The sequence below is a fragment of the Danaus plexippus genome (genome assembly GCF_018135715.1).
Source record: "Danaus plexippus chromosome 16 unlocalized genomic scaffold, MEX_DaPlex mxdp_23, whole genome shotgun sequence".
NCBI classification, from domain to species: domain Eukaryota; kingdom Metazoa; phylum Arthropoda; class Insecta; order Lepidoptera; family Nymphalidae; genus Danaus; species Danaus plexippus.
Genome location: NW_026869851.1, coordinates 1132295 through 1153051, shown reverse-complemented (window position 1 = coordinate 1153051; position 20757 = coordinate 1132295). Strand labels below are relative to the sequence as shown.

The 20757-nt window shown below is 30.2% G+C and overlaps 4 protein-coding genes across 4 annotated transcripts; 1 reads left to right on the top strand and 3 right to left on the bottom strand.

Annotated features, from left to right (window-relative positions):
* The first annotated feature begins 1152 nt into the window (after window positions 1–1152).
* On the top strand, window positions 1153–4638 carry LOC116771887 (peptidyl-alpha-hydroxyglycine alpha-amidating lyase 2-like). Its single transcript, XM_032663879.2, is given in 6 exon segments — window positions 1153–1329; window positions 1332–1360; window positions 1434–1579; window positions 1792–1990; window positions 2076–2591; window positions 2774–4638. Coding segments are annotated over 6 exon segments (1110 nt in total). The 5' UTR covers window positions 1153–1229; the 3' UTR covers window positions 2894–4638.
* Window positions 4639–4705: 67 nt separating this feature from the next.
* On the bottom strand, window positions 4706–6940 carry LOC116772132 (vesicle transport protein USE1). Its single transcript, XM_032664180.2, has 6 exons — window positions 6621–6940; window positions 6448–6544; window positions 5995–6121; window positions 5539–5744; window positions 5010–5151; window positions 4706–4860 (listed from the first exon to the last, which is right to left on the bottom strand). Exons 1-6 carry the CDS (start codon window positions 6809–6811, stop codon window positions 4817–4819), a joined length of 807 nt encoding a protein of 268 aa, XP_032520071.1. The 5' UTR covers window positions 6812–6940; the 3' UTR covers window positions 4706–4816.
* A 437-nt stretch (window positions 6941–7377) lies between these two features.
* LOC116772112 (proteasome subunit alpha type-4) lies at window positions 7378–9532 on the bottom strand. Its single transcript, XM_032664157.2, has 6 exons — window positions 9400–9532; window positions 9232–9274; window positions 8805–9134; window positions 8541–8671; window positions 8179–8302; window positions 7378–7573 (listed from the first exon to the last, which is right to left on the bottom strand). Exons 1-6 carry the CDS (start codon window positions 9400–9402, stop codon window positions 7431–7433), a joined length of 774 nt encoding a protein of 257 aa, XP_032520048.1. The 5' UTR covers window positions 9403–9532; the 3' UTR covers window positions 7378–7430.
* An 888-nt stretch (window positions 9533–10420) lies between these two features.
* Window positions 10421–12429, bottom strand: LOC116771877 (uncharacterized). The gene is made up of 3 exons (XM_032663870.2): window positions 12035–12429; window positions 11425–11617; window positions 10421–11189 (listed from the first exon to the last, which is right to left on the bottom strand). The coding sequence occupies exons 1-3, from the start codon at window positions 12335–12337 to the stop codon at window positions 10891–10893; spliced, it is 795 nt and encodes a 264-aa protein (XP_032519761.1). The 5' UTR covers window positions 12338–12429; the 3' UTR covers window positions 10421–10890.
* Between the last annotated feature and the right edge of the window lie 8328 nt (window positions 12430–20757).

The following is a 20757-nucleotide window of genomic DNA, read 5'->3' as shown; positions in this document are numbered from 1 at the left end:
CTTTATCGAGAAAGCTCATAAAATTTATATAGTAAACATATGTGACCGCCGAAACATTCGGTGGAGCAGTGTTTTAAAGCCTCAATAACAAATATCCATGCGGTATTTCTGCCCTAAAAACTGTTAAGTCTATATATCAATACGATACGTATCACCCCACGCGCAGACTGTAAGCTCCGTCAGGGGGCGTGAAATATTAAGCGTTGTGACAGCTATTTATAGATTCTGCTATGCTTAAGGTAAGAAACCTTAAAATAAACAGATCCTGTGAAGGAAAATGTTGATTTGGTGTTGTTTTAGGCGCAATATGTAACGATCGCGTTCATTCTTATGTTTAATACGATGTTTGATGGGGCTGCTATTACCAAAAGAAGCTATTCCGATCGTTCTGTGAAAGAATATGTTACCGAGGTATGATTTTTTATTATATTTTTTACCATTTTGTATATAAAGTTTAAACAAATTTCATTTATATAATACTTCATTATTTTTGTTATAGGTTAAGTTGATACTTTTTTTTTAATTATGGTTATCGTACTTAGATTGTAACATAAATCGTTAGCAAAAACTATTAGTATGTATACAATTTTAATATAAATAATTTTGGTGTTGTTTGATGTAATCGCAGAGAACGTGTTGGTGGAATGAAGTGTGCAAGGAAGAATTCCAAACATTATTTAGATGCAAGTGTCCTTCGTGGTCGTACTGCCGAAGTCCGGGGCGATATTACAACGCTGTCTGCTCCATGACAGAAACTGGTTATATATGGGACCAACCGGCTTCACAATGGAGGGGTCAATGAATACGTATTGATTAATTTGATTAAGTTCTCCCAGCAAATGCCTTACCCAACTTCGAATGTGCTAAACTCTAACGAACACCTGAGACTGATTTAGTAGAAAATGAAATTAAATTTCGGCTTCTATTTTCGTATTTAGCCTAAGACGCCTTGATCCAATCCCAAACGAGACGTGTACATTTACGTTTCTTAAGACCAATTTTGTTGAATTTTTAATAAAGGTGTGGTTATTTATGTGTGCTTTTATTTTCATAATTCCTTATATTCTACACGCCGACCTTGAATTCAGATCAAGTTTCATAAAAAGAAAATCCATTTCTGAAAAGCGCATGCGTACTAATACCCAACTTATCTAAAAAGCCAGCAATCAATACAATCGCCGGAACAGCAAAACGAATTACTCGTACAAATTATAACAAGTCTCTTAAAAATGTGGCCCCTAATTTTGTTGTTTCTCACTTTTCACGGAATTAAATGTGAGCCGGAAACCGTTAGAGACAATGCCGATTACTTTAGTTACGGTAATGAAGAAATGTTTTAAAAAATCTGGACCTACACGCGGTGAGAATATTTGCATTAATAAAATGACTTAGTGCACTTTGTCTGCAATTTAAATAATCGCATTTTATTGCAGCCAAAAGATGAAATTGTGTTAAGACCGCAAGAAGTTCAAGACTGGCCACAACAGTCTCTGAATGTGGGACAAATAACTGCTGTCTCAATAAATTCTTTGGGACAGCCCGTAATCTTCCACCGAGCCGAAAGAGTGTGGGATGAAAGGTACCTCGCAGATACAAACTAATAAACATTTGCATGTTAGGTATACTAGCACTTTCTTTTGAAATAACTCGTGTACTTCCTTTTAAAGTAAAATAATATTAATCAAAAATTATTGGTGCAAGCGATCGTAAAACTTTTTAGTACCCAATCTCTTATTTTCAAAAACATAAGAATAAGTTTGATTTATTAATAATTTTCTGATATGATTTCAGTACTTTCAATGAATCGAATGTGTATCAGAATCTCGATAAAGGTCCCATTATTGAAGATACCATATTGGTACTCGACCCTCATACGGGTTCTGTGCTTCATAGTTGGGGGGCATATGCCTTTTATATGCCCCATGGTTTAACTGTGGACCATCATGACAACGTGTGGGTAACTGACGTGGCTAAACATCAAGTTTTCAAGGTTAGAATCCTATCACGTCGTAAGTCACGCATTTGTCTATTAGTTTACAAAGATTAAATTTAATTTTGATACATTTAAATTGCAGTATACACCGAACAATCACAAATATCCAAGCCTTACCATCGGAGAGGCCTTTACTGCTGGTTACCCTTATAGACGTAGGGTACTGTTATGTATGCCGACGTCAGTAGCTGTCGCTACAACGGGTGAAATTTTTGTTGCCGATGGGTATTGCAACAATCAGATTTTAAAATTCAATGCCGCTGGAACTTTATTATTCGCCATACCCTCATTCTCCGACACCCTGACCTTAAACCTGCCACACAGTGTCACCTTGTTGGAAAGCTTGGATGTAGTTTGCGTGGCTGACAGAGAGAATATGAGAATTGTATGCCCCAAAGCTGGGTTGAAGAGCTATGTGAATATGTTTGAAGCGGCGACTGTAATTGAAGATCCCACTCTAGGTCGTGTTTTTGCCGTGGCTTCCCATAATGATATGATTTATGCTGTTAATGGTCCGACCTCTCAAAACATCGCTGTACGGGGTTTTACTGTAAATGCCGTATATGGAAATATATTGGACACTTGGGAACCAAGCGCTGTAAGTATTAAAATAATTCACTTTTCAGTTCTAAGCCATTGTTATTAATAAACATCAGTAAAATACACTTAAAGAATGAATATAAGATATTTTACAATAGTGTTTACGAGAATTAGAACCATTTCAATCTTCGGAAGCTGAGGTACATACATATGTTACATTTAACATTTTTTCACTTCCAGGGTTTTACTAATCCTCATTCTCTGGCGGTTACAAGAAACGGCTCCCATCTTTACGTAACGGAAATTGGACCTAATAAAATCTGGAAATTCGAATTAACTGATGTCTTTGACAAGAAATAAAAAGTATTTTATGCGAATGCTTTATAGACAATGCTTCTGCGGATATGATTCGCAATTAGACTATAATTCAAATAAAATATTGTATCGATATAACTATATACGTAATCCACCACGAAATAATTATTCGAGTAATATAATAATGCTATTTGAATTAGTGAATGAGTTACACTTTCATATGGATGGGAGGTGTGTAACAGTTTTGTTTCCATTAAATCATTTGAGCCTATAGTAGCCTTAGGTACCTAGTACCTACGTTTAAGCAACTAATCTTTTCGTCGTAGAAATCTAGAAAGTATTTAGATTGCGACAATAACATTAACTTGTAGGTATATTAACAATAACACAGACTCCCTTCCTGTAGTTTGAATTTTTATAATTATAAATTACGTCTCTTAACAGTTTATATACAATTTAAATGTTTACATATATTATTGCGGTACATAAAAGCAATAATAAAGTAATCGAAATATTCAAATAATTGTAAAAAAACTAAAATCGTTTCTGTTCTCTATTATAAATATATGAAATTATGTTTGAACGTTTAATTATCAGCACTCGTTATTTTTAATCTGTATAAAATATGCTTGGTAGTTTTCCAATAACAGCACCAGAGCGCATTATGCGGCATAATGTTTAACGTTGAATGTCTCAACTACAGCAACGTTTCGCACAATCTAGCACTCTCAAAAGTACTGCTTTCGCATGATGCGTGCAATCGATACCAACCTCAGTGACAGAAAATTAACAGGTGTTTTTTCTTTAAGTTGGCATTGATCGAAATTTTATTTATGTTATCGTTATGCAGTAATCAGTATTTTTAATTGTTGAGCGCTTTCGTCTTGTCGTAGTTTTTTCGAAATACTCAAAAAGTTAATCCTGTTAAAAAGTAAATGTAAGAGTGGATGAAGGTATAAACATTAACTATTTTTTATATTCTCTACATAAAATGTGAATACATTTTCATATTAATATTTAATACTAAAAATAAATTTTTATTACAGACCAATACTTTTGTATGACCATTTTTATTTTCAACACTGAACTTAGCGCGCTCTGCTGGTGCATTAGAAAACTAATTCACGTTCCGATTAAGCATTAGCACACTTCGGCATTGTGCGCCACTGAGTCGCATTATGCTCTGTAATTGGAAAACTACCCTTGTTTTTAACAAATTCTAAAAATGTAACAATTTTTGCTAGAGGCTAAGTCATGTGTATTTGCGACGTAATATTTATTAACATTTCACACTTAACATAGAAAAATCATACAAAATATAAATAATTACATATGTTTTTAATGTTATACCTTGTAAGGCCGATAAAACACGCACATAACTATGTAGTCAACTGTCAAACGCATGATGGCAATGATTGTAGCAGGTAATTGATTTATAATAGCACGTTATAATAAAAATATTTACGTATGGACTAAAGATCATTGTATTCCGATTCGTGTTATAATTTGAAGTAGTACTACAGATTGCAGACCAATGAAAGTGAAGAAGTTGTTTTTTGAGGTTATGTTTCAATTATATTGGGAAGAATTGTGTCGTAATTTAATTGGACTTGAGATGAAACAATTTTATTTTTGTTATCAATTAAATTTTATGATAAACTATGCTTGAATAAAAATATAAGGACCAATGCTATGTATTTGTATTTAAGATTGTTCCGAGTTAGTTGTACTGAGGCGGTTGTAGCTTCTAGAAAGTTGGTAGAAAAATAAAAATATATATAAACTTCAAAGGTTGATTTTCATTTCGTAATAAAGTTTTTTTATTATTGAATGTTAAAAATAAGAGTAAAAGAGATCGTCATATAATGTTTATTTAGTTTAACTCTTATGATAGTAATAAATAAAATGTACATTTAATGTAGAAATAATTATGGTAACTAAAGAAGTAACATTAACTCGTTTAGATGTTCAATACTTTCGTTTCTTCATCACTTTCATGAACAGCACCATATCTGAAAATGAAATCAAATTTATTCATAATCTAATAAAATAGTGACAAAATATATAAGCACAAGTTAACAGTTCCAATAAAATTATATGAAAAAATATGTCAAATTTCATAGGACATTATTCCAAAGTTAATTAGTGTACTTATACTCACTGATGAATATGACCATAACAACGGCAAGCATAATCCATAACCAGCATTTCCAAGCACTCCGACTGTGTTCCTGAAGCCGATCTGACTCCACCTTCAGCGAGGACAGGTTCCTGTCTGTCAAGTCTGAAGATTTCTTTAGAGCCTGTAATACATTTCAAAAGTAGTAAAAATAAGGATTTAGAATTATATGATTTATTTAGTAACATAAAATATTTGATTTATACATTAAAATGCTTAAAAAAAAACGTTTTATAAGAATGTACTTCAGAAAATGTTATTTCAAATTAAATTTAATATTTGGACTACTCCATATAACACTAGTGGGGAATGATTTAACAATATTCTGTTGTTAATATATAGATATTTGAAAATTTATAAACAAGTTAAATACATACTAGTTTTTTTTAATATGTCATCATTAGTTTAAAATATCTGTTGTATTAACTTTGATCTGTGCCTTAAGGATGATATAAAAATTCTTAAAATGTTAAATAATTTAAAGTATTGTTTTAATTTTTATATTATTTACCTCTGTATCACCTTTAATAATAGTGCTGGCGATTTGAGATTGTTCTTTTAAACTTTTGGTAAGCATGACCATGTTTTCGGCAACTTTCTCCTGCATATTCTGGTGGTATTTCAGTAAGGAGTCAATATCCTCTTGACTTGTGCTGTTGCTGGTGAAATTTGCTGCCTTTATTATATTCCGCTGTCTTAGAGTGTCATTGTTGTCTTCTACAAAAGAAAAATATTATATTACAAAATAAAATGTACTAAACATAAAATGTGATTCGGTGAAGAAATAGTATCTATTAATGATGTGATCACTGAAACAAAGTTATTGTCTTAGAATAAAAGTCTGACAAAAATAAACAATTGGTTATTTAAATTTCCCTTTTACTTTATAGAACTATACAAATTTTTTTATAGTATTCTGCTTTGAAATAAAAACATCTGTGTACATTCTAAGTTATGATTTTCTCACCGAGACCAAAGAGCTCCGATCTCAATTCAACTCCATATTTAGCAACTGTTTTCTGATGTATTTCTTGAGCTGGACTGTCTGTTGACATTGTTGCTGCTCCATGAGAAAGCTGTTGAACTGCTTCTAGCTACAAAAATTAAAATGTTATGGATTAAGCACTGAAAATATAATACATTTATTAGAGACACTATAGTTAGAAACTTCCAATCAAGGAGTCACACTTAACACAATGGAAACCTTGAAAATCACACCATATGTCACAAAAAAATTACCTTTAAGAACAATCTAAATATATTTTGTGGAAGTTAAAATAACCAATAAATTATAAGCATTCATATGACATTATTATACCTGTATATTTCAAAGGAATAATGGAAAAAAAATAATTTTATAGTAAAGATTTTTTATCACTTAAGTAAATCATGAAAAAATCTTGGGCTTATGAAATTTTACCTTTTCTATAGGACTGTTAAGTGAAGCTGTCTGAATAAGTCCCTTCAAAAAAGCTGCTCTCTTTGAGTATTCAGCTAGAAGATCTTTCGGTGGCTTACTGTAGTTTAAAAATTTAATTTTTACATAATTTCTTAAAATGATACTAAAAATATATGAATCAACGTCTTACTTACTCAGGGCTTGTTTTTATTTCAGTTAACATTTCATTTAATGATTCTACATAGTGTTTTAGCCTGCAGTTACTATCGATTGGTTCTTGTTTGGCAATTAATTCACATTTATTTAGAAGTTGTCGAATATTCATTTCTAATCTAGATTTTTTTGCCACAGTAACATTGTTCTGCTTTTCTTGCTGCACTGCCATTTTTTTATATTTTGACGTAGCTTTAAATTATGGTTTTATTTCAACAATAGATACGTTAAATTTACCAACAAAATGTTATCAAATCTTGTTTCGTGTACGTTTAATCAATTGTAAACGACAGATTTGACAAATGACAAACGTGAAGCGCGCAAGTCAATAGACTAATGTTGCCACAACCAATAGTCATAATTGAATATTATTAGAGTTGTAAGAGAAACTGATTTAAAACTTTCTCTTTATTTATAATATTAATTCATATTTGGTTCAGTTTTTATTAGAATAACATATTTTTTTAAATATTAAAATTATAAAACACACCTACTATATTTTATTAACATGATAACACTTTTCATATTTATTTAAATATAATTTAAATAAGTCGAAAACAATGACGAAATCTTGGTATTATAACGAGTCTGTATTTTTTTTTAATTATTAAGAATAAAGTAGAACAAAAAGATCAATTAAATTAATTCAAATAATTAATTTAATTGATCGTATTGTTATTGTAATTATATACGTATTTTACCACTAAAAGGAGAAAATGCCAACACAAAAAATACAAATTTATGATGTAAAATATTTAATGTGCAAATAACGTAATAAGGGCAATACAAAATTACGACTTTGGAGGCTGTTTCTTGGCAGCTTCGGCTTCAGCTTCACTCTTTTCAAAGTCTTGAATGAGTTTTTCAACTTCAGCACTTGTAAGAATTCTTATTATTGTTTTATTGTCTTTGCGCGTAAGTGTGGCCATTTCAACTGTAAATCGAGATAGGAATTTAATTTTTGACAAAAAAAGAAATATAAAGGATCAACACAGAAGCAACACTTCTTATCCTATATACGAAAATCAAAATAGTATTTTAATGTTGTACATAAATATATTCATAACTAAAAATAAATGATACTTAAAACTTTGTTTTGGTCATAGTATCAAATGTAACTTCTTAGCTGATAGCACAAAAGCAGCTAATTTATAGACATTTATAAAACAGAACATGTTCATACATAACATTCTATTAACATTATAAATGCAAAAATTTATAAGGATGATCCATAATGTTCGTTGGCCTCTCAAGACAAAACTACTATATGGATTTTGATTAAACTTTGCCGTAATAAATATAAAATACCAGAGTAGGACAAAGGCTGTAATTAATTCCAGAAATCTGTGTTCCCTCACAACTACAGAACAGTTGTAATTAGCATGAATTTGTGTGACTACGACTTTAGATTTTTAACATACTATATATTGAGTTGACACACCTTATATGTTTTACTCAGCTGAATTCTATAGTTTTTATGTATGAACTCATGGGCACAAACTAGTATATACAAAAAATGGTAGTATCCCTTAATTTTACCTTTTTCTGGCGAAAGTTTTGTCATATCCAATGTCTTGCTGAGAACTTTGATGGCTAGAGCCTGAGCTTCGGCTAAAGTAGTTTCATTTTCCTTGTACTCCTGCTTAAGACTTGAAACAGCGGCCTGGATAAATAAAGAATTTATTTTATTAACTAATTTAATAGTAATATTTAAAAGAGTTTTTATACCTATATTTTGCTTTTAATGGACTTATTGATACTTTATGTTACATACTTCTTAGTATATATACATATATATATATATGTACATAGTTATATTTTTAAAATAATGAAAATGTTACAGGTATGAAACTTATTTTAGGAGTAAATATGTAGAGTAAATATAGGTCTATATAACTCACAGCACTATTATTCCCAATGCAAGTGGCCTTCCACCCTCCATAGTTGCCGCTGGGATCAGACTGGTAGAGTTGGTAACCATAGTGCTTGTCCCAACCCATGTATAGGATTGATACACCAAATGGTCTTTTACCTTGAAATGAATATATTTGTTTATGCATGTTTTAAAGTATATTAAATAGTACTCAACTTATAACATAGACATCCCACAACCTTAGTTTAAGAACTTATTAGGATGTAAATAATATTGTGTATTATCAATTTACCTCCATACTGTGTGTATGCCTGTTTAACATCACAGAGCCATGAAACCAATTGTTCACATGGTATGGATTCACCATATTGCAAGAGATACCTCTGAGCAATCAGACGCAGTTCATTAGTTAGGACATTCGCATCAGAAGTGATACCGGCAACAGAGCATACCATGTCATCATTCAATTTATAAATTTTTTCAGAAAAGAACACTTCATCTAGAAGTTTATTTGTGTTTCTTCTTTCTGCTGCCAACAGAATTCCGTCAGTGGCTAAAATACCAAGTGAAGTTCCAGCATGGCTGATAGCTTCCATGGCATATTCAACTTGGTATAATCTACCTGTAAACGGAAGAAAAAAATTATGCATGGAAATGTAGTTTGACAATAAATTATAGTAAATATTTAATATAACCAAGGAAAAATTTGAAAAACTCACCTTCCGGCGAAAAGATTGTAGTTCTCGTATCATAACGACGAGCCTAAGAAGAGTAAATTATTTCAATTTTCAGTTTGAATGACAATGCAATATATAACTGACCACACTAAATTAATTAATTAAAGATATATGGTTAACGAATCATTAATACATTTAAATGAAACTCACCATGTTTGTTAAGAGGTATTAAGAATAATTGATACACTTTGTAATCAGATCAATTTTAATATGTTCGTAAAAACAGCTTCGCTTTGCCGGATAATGACAGCACCATGACAGTATACTTTTCAATATCATGTTGCGTTTGGATAACTGTACAAAAAAAAAAATATACTGAGAAACAATTGATACATAAAAACTGCAAAACATATATTTTATTATTATTATATTTAATTCATTCATATTTAATTCAGGCTTTTCAGGATATAAGTTTATTATGGGAATTCGAAATCAAAAATTTTATACACGTCTCGAAGATAGGTTTATAAATATATTTTAAAATTTTTCCAAATTTATAAATTTACATAACAACCCGCAAAACCATGAATGTTTTAAGAATTTAGTTAATTAATTAATAGGTCACTATTCGTATGTATAGATGATATAGAACAAGACCAACTGGAACAAAATTTTCATCTCGTCTGTCGAGAATGTCTTATCCCGAAAATATTACTTTTATTTAAATAAATACCCGCGAAAGTCTTAGATCTCATTGTCTTTTATGTTGCAGATGTCCATGGAAACGGAGACTACTTCCAATCAAGTAGGCCGTTTGCTTTTTTGACATTTTTGACATAAAGTTTTTTTTTAATTTTTATTTAAACCGTTACTACATTATTAAACTTTTATTTTTATTTTTGGGTATTCCTTAGAAGACTTCTAAAATGCAGGAAGCTTATTTAAAAAATAGAATTTAGAGGGCTGACTTTCAAAAATTATAAGATGTTCAGTAATCACTTATAAATTGTTTGTTAAAAAAAGCAATCTTAAGATTTGTTTCACTAACCTTCATATTTACTAGACTTCATATTTTTATTAATTAACATTGTATAAAATATAAAATCACCAATATTTTATTTAAATTGTCTAAAATTCCAAACTGTTATTTTAACTAAATTATGTTTATTTCATTGTTAAAATTATTCGCCAAATAAATAACGCCATAGATTAATAAATTAATTTTATTAATAAAAATCAACCATTCTTACAGCATATTAGGACACTTACCTTAACCTACTTAATATTATTATTACAATAACAATACAAGTCCCAACCTATTGCTGTGCAAAACTGATTTATTAAAGATTGTCTACTTATAAATCAGATTCACTTTTTTTTACCAGATGAAAAACTTTAAAATAGTGTACCTAATTACTCCACACAGAATTTGTAAACTTTAAAAATGTAACTTATTCAGTTACGAATTAAAGCTGTTATGTTCATATACATTATTTTTGCTTTCAACCAAATACGACAGGAATCTTTAACATGAACTTACGTTTTATATAAAATTAAATAAAAAATAATAATAAGGCTCTTGAATACTTAACCATATTTTACTACATATTTTTTTTTAGGATAAAATAATCATTTTTTTTTCTTATCGTTACGTTCTTAAGCATTGCTATCTCCATCAACAGAATGTGCTTCATGAACTAGTCACAAGGCGTTCCTCGCTGTTGATATCAAATCCAGAACTGGCTGAACTATCACGTAAATTAGAATAATACAAACGAAAACCATCAGAGCCGTGGATAGCTCTCCTTGTGTAGCGCTGAAATAATCCATATTGAAGCCCATAATCATGGTGACCAGACCCATAGTTACTGCAAATAGTCCCACAGCTATGTGAAGAATTTTGATGGGACCACTTTTTACGAGTAATCGTATTTTTGACGAAAACAAAGCTAGAATTCCGGACACGAAACTTATGAGGGTAAATGTGAGAGCGATGACACCTGTAATAAAAAAAATATTTAGTTCCTTATATAGTTTTTTTATATACGCCTTAATAAATATATTATTTTTGGGACGTTACATGTACATATATTAAGTGTATTTAACAGTGTAGTTAAATACCAAAAAAACATTGCGTATAGCATCTAGAATTGAATCCTCCGATATCTTTATCTTCAGTATCAAAATTCTTAGCCAGACAAGTGTACAATCTTGATAACGCAATAATTTTCTTACCGCAAATTCCATGGGCTGTGTTGATCACCATTTTAACTTCTGACAATGCGAGAAACGTTCCCGCCATGACGAAAAGCGAGCCAACGAGTTGGAGACATCCGTGAATTATCCTTTTGCTGTCCTGACGCAACTGAAATGACCATGAGTTGTGTCTGTGCAATGTCAGCACAGATTCGACCAGAAACAGTTGGTACTGGAATAGAAACGATTTTTATGTATGGTGTGTTTAACGTGCCATAAAACATTACTTAGCTTATTGTGTGTTTTGATCATAATTTACTCATTTTTAATGAAATAAAAAAAAAACATATAATATCTTCAAAAATTATTGTATCCACATGTAAAGTATGAATTTTGATGAATTCTTTACGGACACCTAATTTATTTTGGTATTTTTTTATATATAACGAAATGAAAATCACAGATATCATAAGTTTTAAAGGGTGCAATAGTACAAAATCCGTAAAACGGAGTATACTCAAAACATTGAACTACCTACATCAAAAGATATCATATTTATACAATTTCATAGTTCTCAATGATAATTAAGATAATTTTAATATCTGTAGCAATAGTTTCAGTTACTTATTTCCAAATCGCTTATACATACACCAGTTCCCGCAAAAACAATATGAAGTTGCAAATTCGTGATCGATCCATTTGGCTGGGAGGTTAAGGCAAACCGCCATAAGCAGAACACTACAATGGCTATCTGCATATGATGAAGAAGATTGACCAGCTGGCAGATGGCTCTCCACGCGGAACTCCAGGACGAGCTGTTATAAGTGTCACCACTTTCTTCATCATATGCTACCGGTGCCCTTGTCACTTCTGCTTGATAAGGAACATGCTCTCGGACTTCAAATATTTCCACCTTCTCGATCGATTGACGACTAGTGCTAGGTTTATCCATCTTTCAGTGTCAACTCAAACTGCGGTCACTAATTTAAACACACGTTCTTCCAAACCCATCTACGATCTTAGACAAAATAAGAATTCCATATGCTACAGTCATCCAAGATAAAAGGGAGACGATATTCAATTCAGCTATCGTAATTGGATTGACAGTTTTGAGATTACGACCTTGCGTAATGTGTTAGCGAAACATGAGGCTGATTAAAGTTATCTCTCTGAAATTGGTACCGAAATTTTATTTATTTCAATAAACCATGCGTAGCGAATTTCGATTTGACCTAAAAATGTTTTTTGTGGATCAAGATTATATACTACGTTTTTATAGGAACAAATAAGTACTGTTTTTAGTTTTTACGATATTGATATTTAAAAATGCTTACGAAATATTATTCAATTTAATCTCAAAATAATGTGTTGGTAAATACATTATATAGGTATGTATGTATTGTTAGATGTGTTGCGATTTTTTCTCTCTTTTGATATTACTGAATAGCCACGTATTTATTCCTTTTGACTAGTTGAAATGAAAAAATTAGTTATCGTTTCAATAGCTCATAGTTTTCTGAGTTTTGTTCTCCATTGACAGACTTATCGTATTAATTTAAAATTTAAATAACGAATTATAAATAAGCGAAAAAAATATTTAAAAATAATTTCGAGTAATTTCAATTGTTAGAAACTTTCAGTATGAATTATGATATATAATATATTTTTATTTTTCTGAGAGGATCATATTGAAACCGGATTTGTCGGTCACAACACTGCCGCGTACAAGCAGAAAGTTGGACTCATGTACAGGTACAATTTCACAAAAATTTTAGTAAAATGTTGTTTATGTATTGAAAGAGGTAACCACCAGATCCACAAGAAAAAATAGTTAATTTGAAATCATACAATTATATATTAATTAAAATTTAGAATAGTTTTTGAAATTATCATTACATTATCTTTTTGCTCAATTGAATTTTTGGAGTAATAAAGTTATATTCTTCAATGTTTTTTTATAACTAAAGTATATGTGTTGTGTTATTATACACTTCGGGTTTTCCTTTCATGATAAAATACTTTGATCATATTTCATTTAAGTATATGCACGTGCAATGATTCTTAGTGCAATTGTTGTAAAGCGCCATCTTCTGACCATTTGACTTACTAATATTTGATGTAACTCCATCTAATGACAATGACATATTCTTTACACAGATTGATTACTAGCCAATAGATGTCACTTATAAGTTTGTTAAATTTTTATATCAAAGGTCAACCCTTAAATATATAGATATATTATTTACGACGTTTTGAAAAGTGACAAAATATCGTTTGCGTTAAGCACGCTTATATATAAAATCTCTAAAAAGTTCTTGTTTCGTTTTATTTTTATTAATTCACCTTGTTGACGATTTACGTTATTACGGTCCAAGAATAAAATTATGAAATCATGTCTCCAGGAAAACATTTGATGATTATATTGAGCTATCTATATTATATAGAAGCCAGCTATATTATGACTAAATAATGCTACTTTTTTCTATCACAGCACCTCATCATTATATTATCACCTTACCTTACTTTTCCGAAATGATAACACTTAATTACAATTTCCAAATAACCTGTGAGGGTTTTTATTCTTAGTTTGTTTCGTTATAATAAACGTATACTATCAATTTAAATAAATCTATCTATGTATTATAAACTCACGTATACGTGTGCGTGTAAAGACAATTTTAGTCTGTTACTTTTTTTTCTATAAAATTATAGATTCCGTTAAAAATAACCGGTAGAAAGTATTGGTGCTGTAAATAAAAAGACCAAAAAAGGAACACACATTCCAATACAATAATTAGGAGTGTATAATTATAATAGATAACAAGTAAAACGGAACGGTGACTTTGGGAGGAGGGATATTTATAACTATTAATTAATTACCAGAGATGGCCTACACCCATTTGTAACATTAACACTTGATAACAAGGATTCGGTAAATCTTTTCCATTTATGAATTATGAGCCTTGAATAAATCTCCACCGTACTTAATGATAAAATTACGTACGTATAGTTAGACAAAATTAAATCTTTGATTTATTCCGTTTTTTAATTGAATAGATACTTTATATATATATATATATATGTATGTATTTTTAAATGATTGATTTACAAAAAAATATTTAATGTACCTATTTTCTATTTCGTACCAGATTTAATATTAAAAAGGATTATTTAATAGACATCACTTCGTTCAAAGCGGACATGAGTATGCTTGTACCAAGTAGTAGGTAATAAATATTTGCACATTATATAATAAACGCAGGTTATCGAATAAGTAACTGAAAAAGCTTTGTATGTTATGAGATTAGACAAACTTGTGCTAAGCATATAGTAATAGATCAGTGAATTAGTGTAATATTCTGTATATTAAATTAGATAGTGATTCAAATAAAGCCTTAAAACAGGATTATATCTTTAAAATCAATGACTTTGAATCTTAGACGTAAATACCGGTAAAGTACTCGTAATAATTCAAGATTGATCAGATTTTGTTCTTTCTATGCAACTGTAGCATAAAAGATAATTTGAGCCTCGATTATAAATCGATTGTCTTCACGGGCATCGATTATCGATTATAGTTGATTATTGATTCTGATTTATGGCATCGTGAACGCATCTCTCGTCACCGCTTTACTTGAACAAGTAAGTGTACTATGAAATGACATGATTAATGTACAATTACTGTTACCTGAATGCCTTCATGTGGAAAAGAATAACTTGTAATGATATCAATATTATAGTATTGATGATCAACATTATAGTAGTAGTAGTAAATTGTCTGCGAATCATATGATAGTGTTCAACTGGATTTATACCAAATTCTCTTTAAGTATCGTGGAATGACCGCGAAGGATTAATTGTCTCAATATATTTATATTCACAAAATTTAATTTACGCTTTGTTTATCGAACAGAAGTATTTTATATATCATATTTATTGATTTACAATGTATACAAAAAAAAAAAACTATGACCATCATAATAGATAACGTGTGATACTGTATATAAATAAAATATTTCATACATGTATCTGAACGTGATTACTCTTAGTATAGTTTGGGCTTAGCTGAAATTACGTTAGCGAATGACGTGAGTAATTCCCATGGCTGTAATATCCACTAGACGCAGCATCCACTACGATTATTATCTGTGGATTTATTGATGCAGCATGCGCAGACGCATACACTGACAGTATGGACGGACCCAACTCGTATGTTTTCACTCTTATGTGACAATAATTATGTTGATAAATAGATGGTCAAGTTGTTTACAATTAATGTACGTATATATACATTAATTTTGATCGTAATTTAAAGATATTTTTTGAATATATTATATTTTGATAATTATAACACGTGTTTTATTGTTAAATTTTAGTATTATTTTAAAACGATTACATTTTCTGTTTAATTTTATTTCATTGTTGAATATAATGTTAAAAATTGAATCAGAAATAAAAACATTTGCTAGCTGGTACGTTGTTCGTTCTATGCCATTAAGATTGCGTTTGCGCAGTGGTTAATATCTTAATAAGAAAGGCAAGATTACAGGTTCAGTCCCGGGTGGGCTGTCTCCCTTTGTGTGGTCCAACTGTTATTATAAACAATTGAAAATCGATAAATCTTATTATATCAATACGATTCTGTTATTCACCGGAAACGTGCCGAAATCTGATTTTTGGTTTAAATGAAACTAATATTTTTCGGATATACTACACGTGATTTATTTTTGTAAAAAACTACATACTACCGACGTTTCGGTTACTTTTCAGCAACTGTGATCACGGACAGACGAGATGACATCTTGTTTTAACAAAAATAAGTACGCGTAGTATATCCGAAAAATATTAATTTCACAAACTCACGAAAGTCTTAGATTTCATTATGTGATTTTTGGTTGTTTTAAAGTTTTAACAATGCTTTTGATTGAATTGAAATTTATTCTTTAACATGTGTATTATTTTCTTTTATTGTTGTTTCTTACTTCTTTTTAATTCGTTATGAGAGTTTAGATAGACTTTAATAATTTAATAATCACTGGGAGATCTCAGTTAGTAATTTTTTTGGCTACCATATTTGGTTTCAAATAAATCTATATGTGTTATAACAAGATTATACAAGCAACATTCCTTTTTTGTTTGAAGTTTTTTAAAAGTATCAGTATTGAATTTTTTTTACACATACAATTTTGAACTATTCCAAAGCTTCTTATTTATAATCTAAAAATCATTACAAGAAGCGGAGTACTCATAGTACGGTCAATTGCAATATGATCTAACATTTTCTAAGATAAAACTCTTAATGCAACGTGATTATAATTAATTCTCTAAGTCCACTCCTGATGGTCAATCTTCCTGCGTGTCGAATGAATAACCACGGGGCAGGCTCCCTAGGGAACAGACGGGATAGAAAATCAACTGTCATCGTTCGTAAATTGCAGTAATAAATCACAGTACTTACATAACACAAATTGATAACAGCTCGGAGTTTGATGTTGGTGTGCGCTAAATAAAACCGATGTTGAATTTCTTTTGACAATTCTATTCATTCGCCTAGTTTGCTCGTCTGTCTGTCCTTATTTTAATTTATTTGATGCAAGTTTTTAATACTCATAACTACAAGTCAAGCCATACCTCAAATCTTTTACAATTTAGATGTCACTATATTTATTTCAAGTTAAAGAGCTCATAAATTTGAAGTAGGTTTATTTTATAAATGGCCATTTTATTATACGACGTAGGAAGCAAAAACATCACATATATCTAGAACGCTGTCCCTGACCATCTTAATTGGAACTTTTACAATATTTTGTACTTTCCACTGGTTTTAATAAGTCTGATGCCAAGCCCTTTTAACGGAAACCCTCAGTTGACGTTCGGCGTAGGCGCGTTACACTTCGCTTAGGAAAAATTAATTTTCACAAGCGGGCTTGAGTGATACCTCCTACGTTGTTATAAACGCCTGGTACATAGTTATAAAAGATTTATAAAAATATTTGGATTATTTATATAATTTGTACCGTAAGTACTACTTAATTTTTTAACAACAACATAATCTAATTTAAATTATTGTTATCAGAAGTAATTATCATAATATTTCTAATATATTTAAAATCATTTTGTAAGATAAAAATCATTATTAATTTGTACAATGATCTTATAATTTAAGATTTTATTGATATTTTTAAATACAAAATTTATCCTTGTATGTATAGAATAATAAAATAAATAATTTAATTTGAATGAACATTTGAAACTATAATAATCATTACAGATAAAAATAATATATGAAATGATCACATTAATATATTTTTATTATATATAAGGACCCCAATTTCAATAAGTTAAAAAGTACCAAATTGCAAAAATTCGATGTCTTAAATTATCTTGTAATATAAAATAGTTTTTTAAATATATTAATTTCAAGTTTTTTAAACTTGCAACAAGGCTTGTTAAAGACGAACTGTGTATTACAGAAACCGATAAAAAAAATAAATTTACGGTAGGGACGTTCTTAGTAAAGTCATAGATTAATATCGTTAAATACGTCTCGAGCAAAATAATTAGTGCATAAAAAATTATAAATTAATAAATCTTTTAAAATTGATATACTTATCTGTGCAAAATATATAGATTCGACGATTAATATGTGTGTATTGAACTAGGAATCTATATTTATAATATAGTTTATGGTGTACCTATGGCGTGTGGTGTTGAATATTCGTCTTCCACATGAACTAAACAGGTTGCTCATCTTAAACATGGTGTGGTGCCATTCCGGCGGAAGCATTAGCATAGCGGACAGATTAAAACCCATCAACATTTAAGTTATAAAAGCCATCATTGGTTGTGGTACATTGTATAAGTGACATCGGTGATATATATCTATATTAAATGCTCCCACTACTTCCTCTGTATTACCATGTTATGTTATGATTTAATATATAAAAATGTTCTTTATAGTAGATTTACACTCGCGTACGAGTCGCGAGACGAGGCACGAGCCGAAGCACAAGGTGAGAGTGTAAATAGTCGCGGCTCGTCTCGCGTCTTGTCTCGCGCATCGCGGCGTTCGCGTCCGGAGGTGCGAGTGAGCGAGGTGCGAGCTGTGATACGAGACGAAGTACAAGACGAGGTACGAGGCGAGAGTGTAAAGTGGTATTATAATTCTCATATGTAGGCTACGTTAATGGTGACTTTTAAGACGTCTATAAGATTCGAATGAATGACTTATGAATATTATTATATTTATGTATCCTTTGAATTTATATTATTTGCAAGATATAGTTTGAGTATCAAATTGTTCTGAGAAATATTAAAAATATTTTGTTCTCAAAAGTCCTTCTCATTTGTTTCCATAATCAACTTAAATGCGATTGCTAATAAAAAAAATCGCGTACGTATGGACAAATTATTCAAATATAAAATATTGTCGGCTATTAAAGAAGAGTGAAGTGAAGACACAACTTTCTCCAATCATCATAATAATAACAATTTGCCAAGTTCAAAATGAGGCGCGGTAGAAACATATCTGGCATAACAAAACAATCAGTTCTAAACATAACACGGGCAACAGTCATGTCTTCATAAAGATTTGTTTCGTGTCTATTATTAGTATAATCACGGCCAGATGTTGATACACTTGCTGGCTGTGTAGGCTTTGATCACCTGCGGCATGAAAATTATTCAGAACATACTTTCCTGCAGGAAAGAGTTTTATAAATTAATAAACAAAGCATTGAATTGATAAATTAATCAATGTTACTTTTAATATTTTATGTATTATAAACATAATCTCGAGGAAGGTTTAACAAACCTTTTAATAAAAACCTATGAGATTATAGCGTCAGTTTTAACTTTATAAGTGAATTGTTTGATTAAGTCGTAACATTCGGTCGTTATCCACAGCTAGGATGAAAGTGCTAAGTTTATTGCCAAGGTGACACGTAGAAGCGTGTATTCTGACACTTTAATTGCTAGTTATAAAACGAGAATTTAAACAATAGTTAACGTTTAATACTTCTATGATTCCTTATTCGGATTTGAAGAATTTACTAGACATGTATGTTATTTAATGTGGTCTATCTGTCTAAAAGCGCTCCGATATTCTTTGAGAGCGAAATGAGATTGCAGCGTAATTTACACTGGACACCGGATTACCTTCTATATATCAGAGCAGATAAATTAATGATTAACAGATAAATATGTGGAATATATAAAATCAATACGTATTTATTGAGATAATAATGTTTACATATATAAAATTTAACAAACCAAGTTAACAATTTCTATAAAAAACTCGTGTCAGTTGACAATGGAAAGTATTTCGGACGAAAAATATTAAAAATTATTTTTGGTTACTGTCATATCGAATGTTAAATAGATTGAGTAAAACAATCACGACTCTCTCATCCCTGGACTAATGCGGTGTAGTCAGGAAGCGAACCTGACACCGCATCGCTAATGGCGTCGCAAAGACCTGACTTACACATCTTGTTTTTATTAATTTTCTATATATGAACAGACATTTTACTAAACCAATAATATATATATCATGTTAATAACTCCAATGATTATATGGATAATTTGTAATCAATAAAAATGTCTACATGCGGCTCTTGCACTATTGCCAATTTTTTTGTAGGCCTATTCGTTGCGTATATAAATCATAGGGATCACGGAACACAATGTTTGCGTCATAAATTTGATGTAAGCCATGTTGTAGGCCAGTTTATCTGAAGCTGCCAACTCTTAAAATATAAGTCATAGTGTTAGGAATCGGAATGTTTGTAGAAAAATTATGTTTGACTGACATTTTCCTTATTGTAGGCGTGTGTCCCGATGTACGACTGGCTAACAAGCGCATTATAAATTATGTTCCAAATCAACTCAAATTGCTTATGAAATTTTGTGTTCAGAAATTTCCCTCTGCTTAAAATAATATGTAGATATTATTGAATTTTCTTTTTCTCTTTTATGTTTTTTAATTTGCAAACGAAATCTGTTAAATGCTCAGTGATTTATACAAGTTCATAAAATGCGTCAAATCGTTAAAATTTTGCACATAAATATTTACAAGTTGTATATATATACATATAGATTTTTTGTAACGAGATTTCGTATAATTTGACTTTACAGTAAGATATAAATTATATATAGTAAGGTTATATTTATTGTCTTTCACACTAACATATATACATGTGAATGTCACAAGTGATGAAAGTTTTTCAAGTAAAAAAAAATTTAGATTTACATTTGCTCATTTGCTATATATGTATATATATATATATATATATATACATGGATTATGGATTATGGAGAAGTAAATTCTTAAAATACAAATATGAATGAATAAAATTGATATTCTATTTAAAT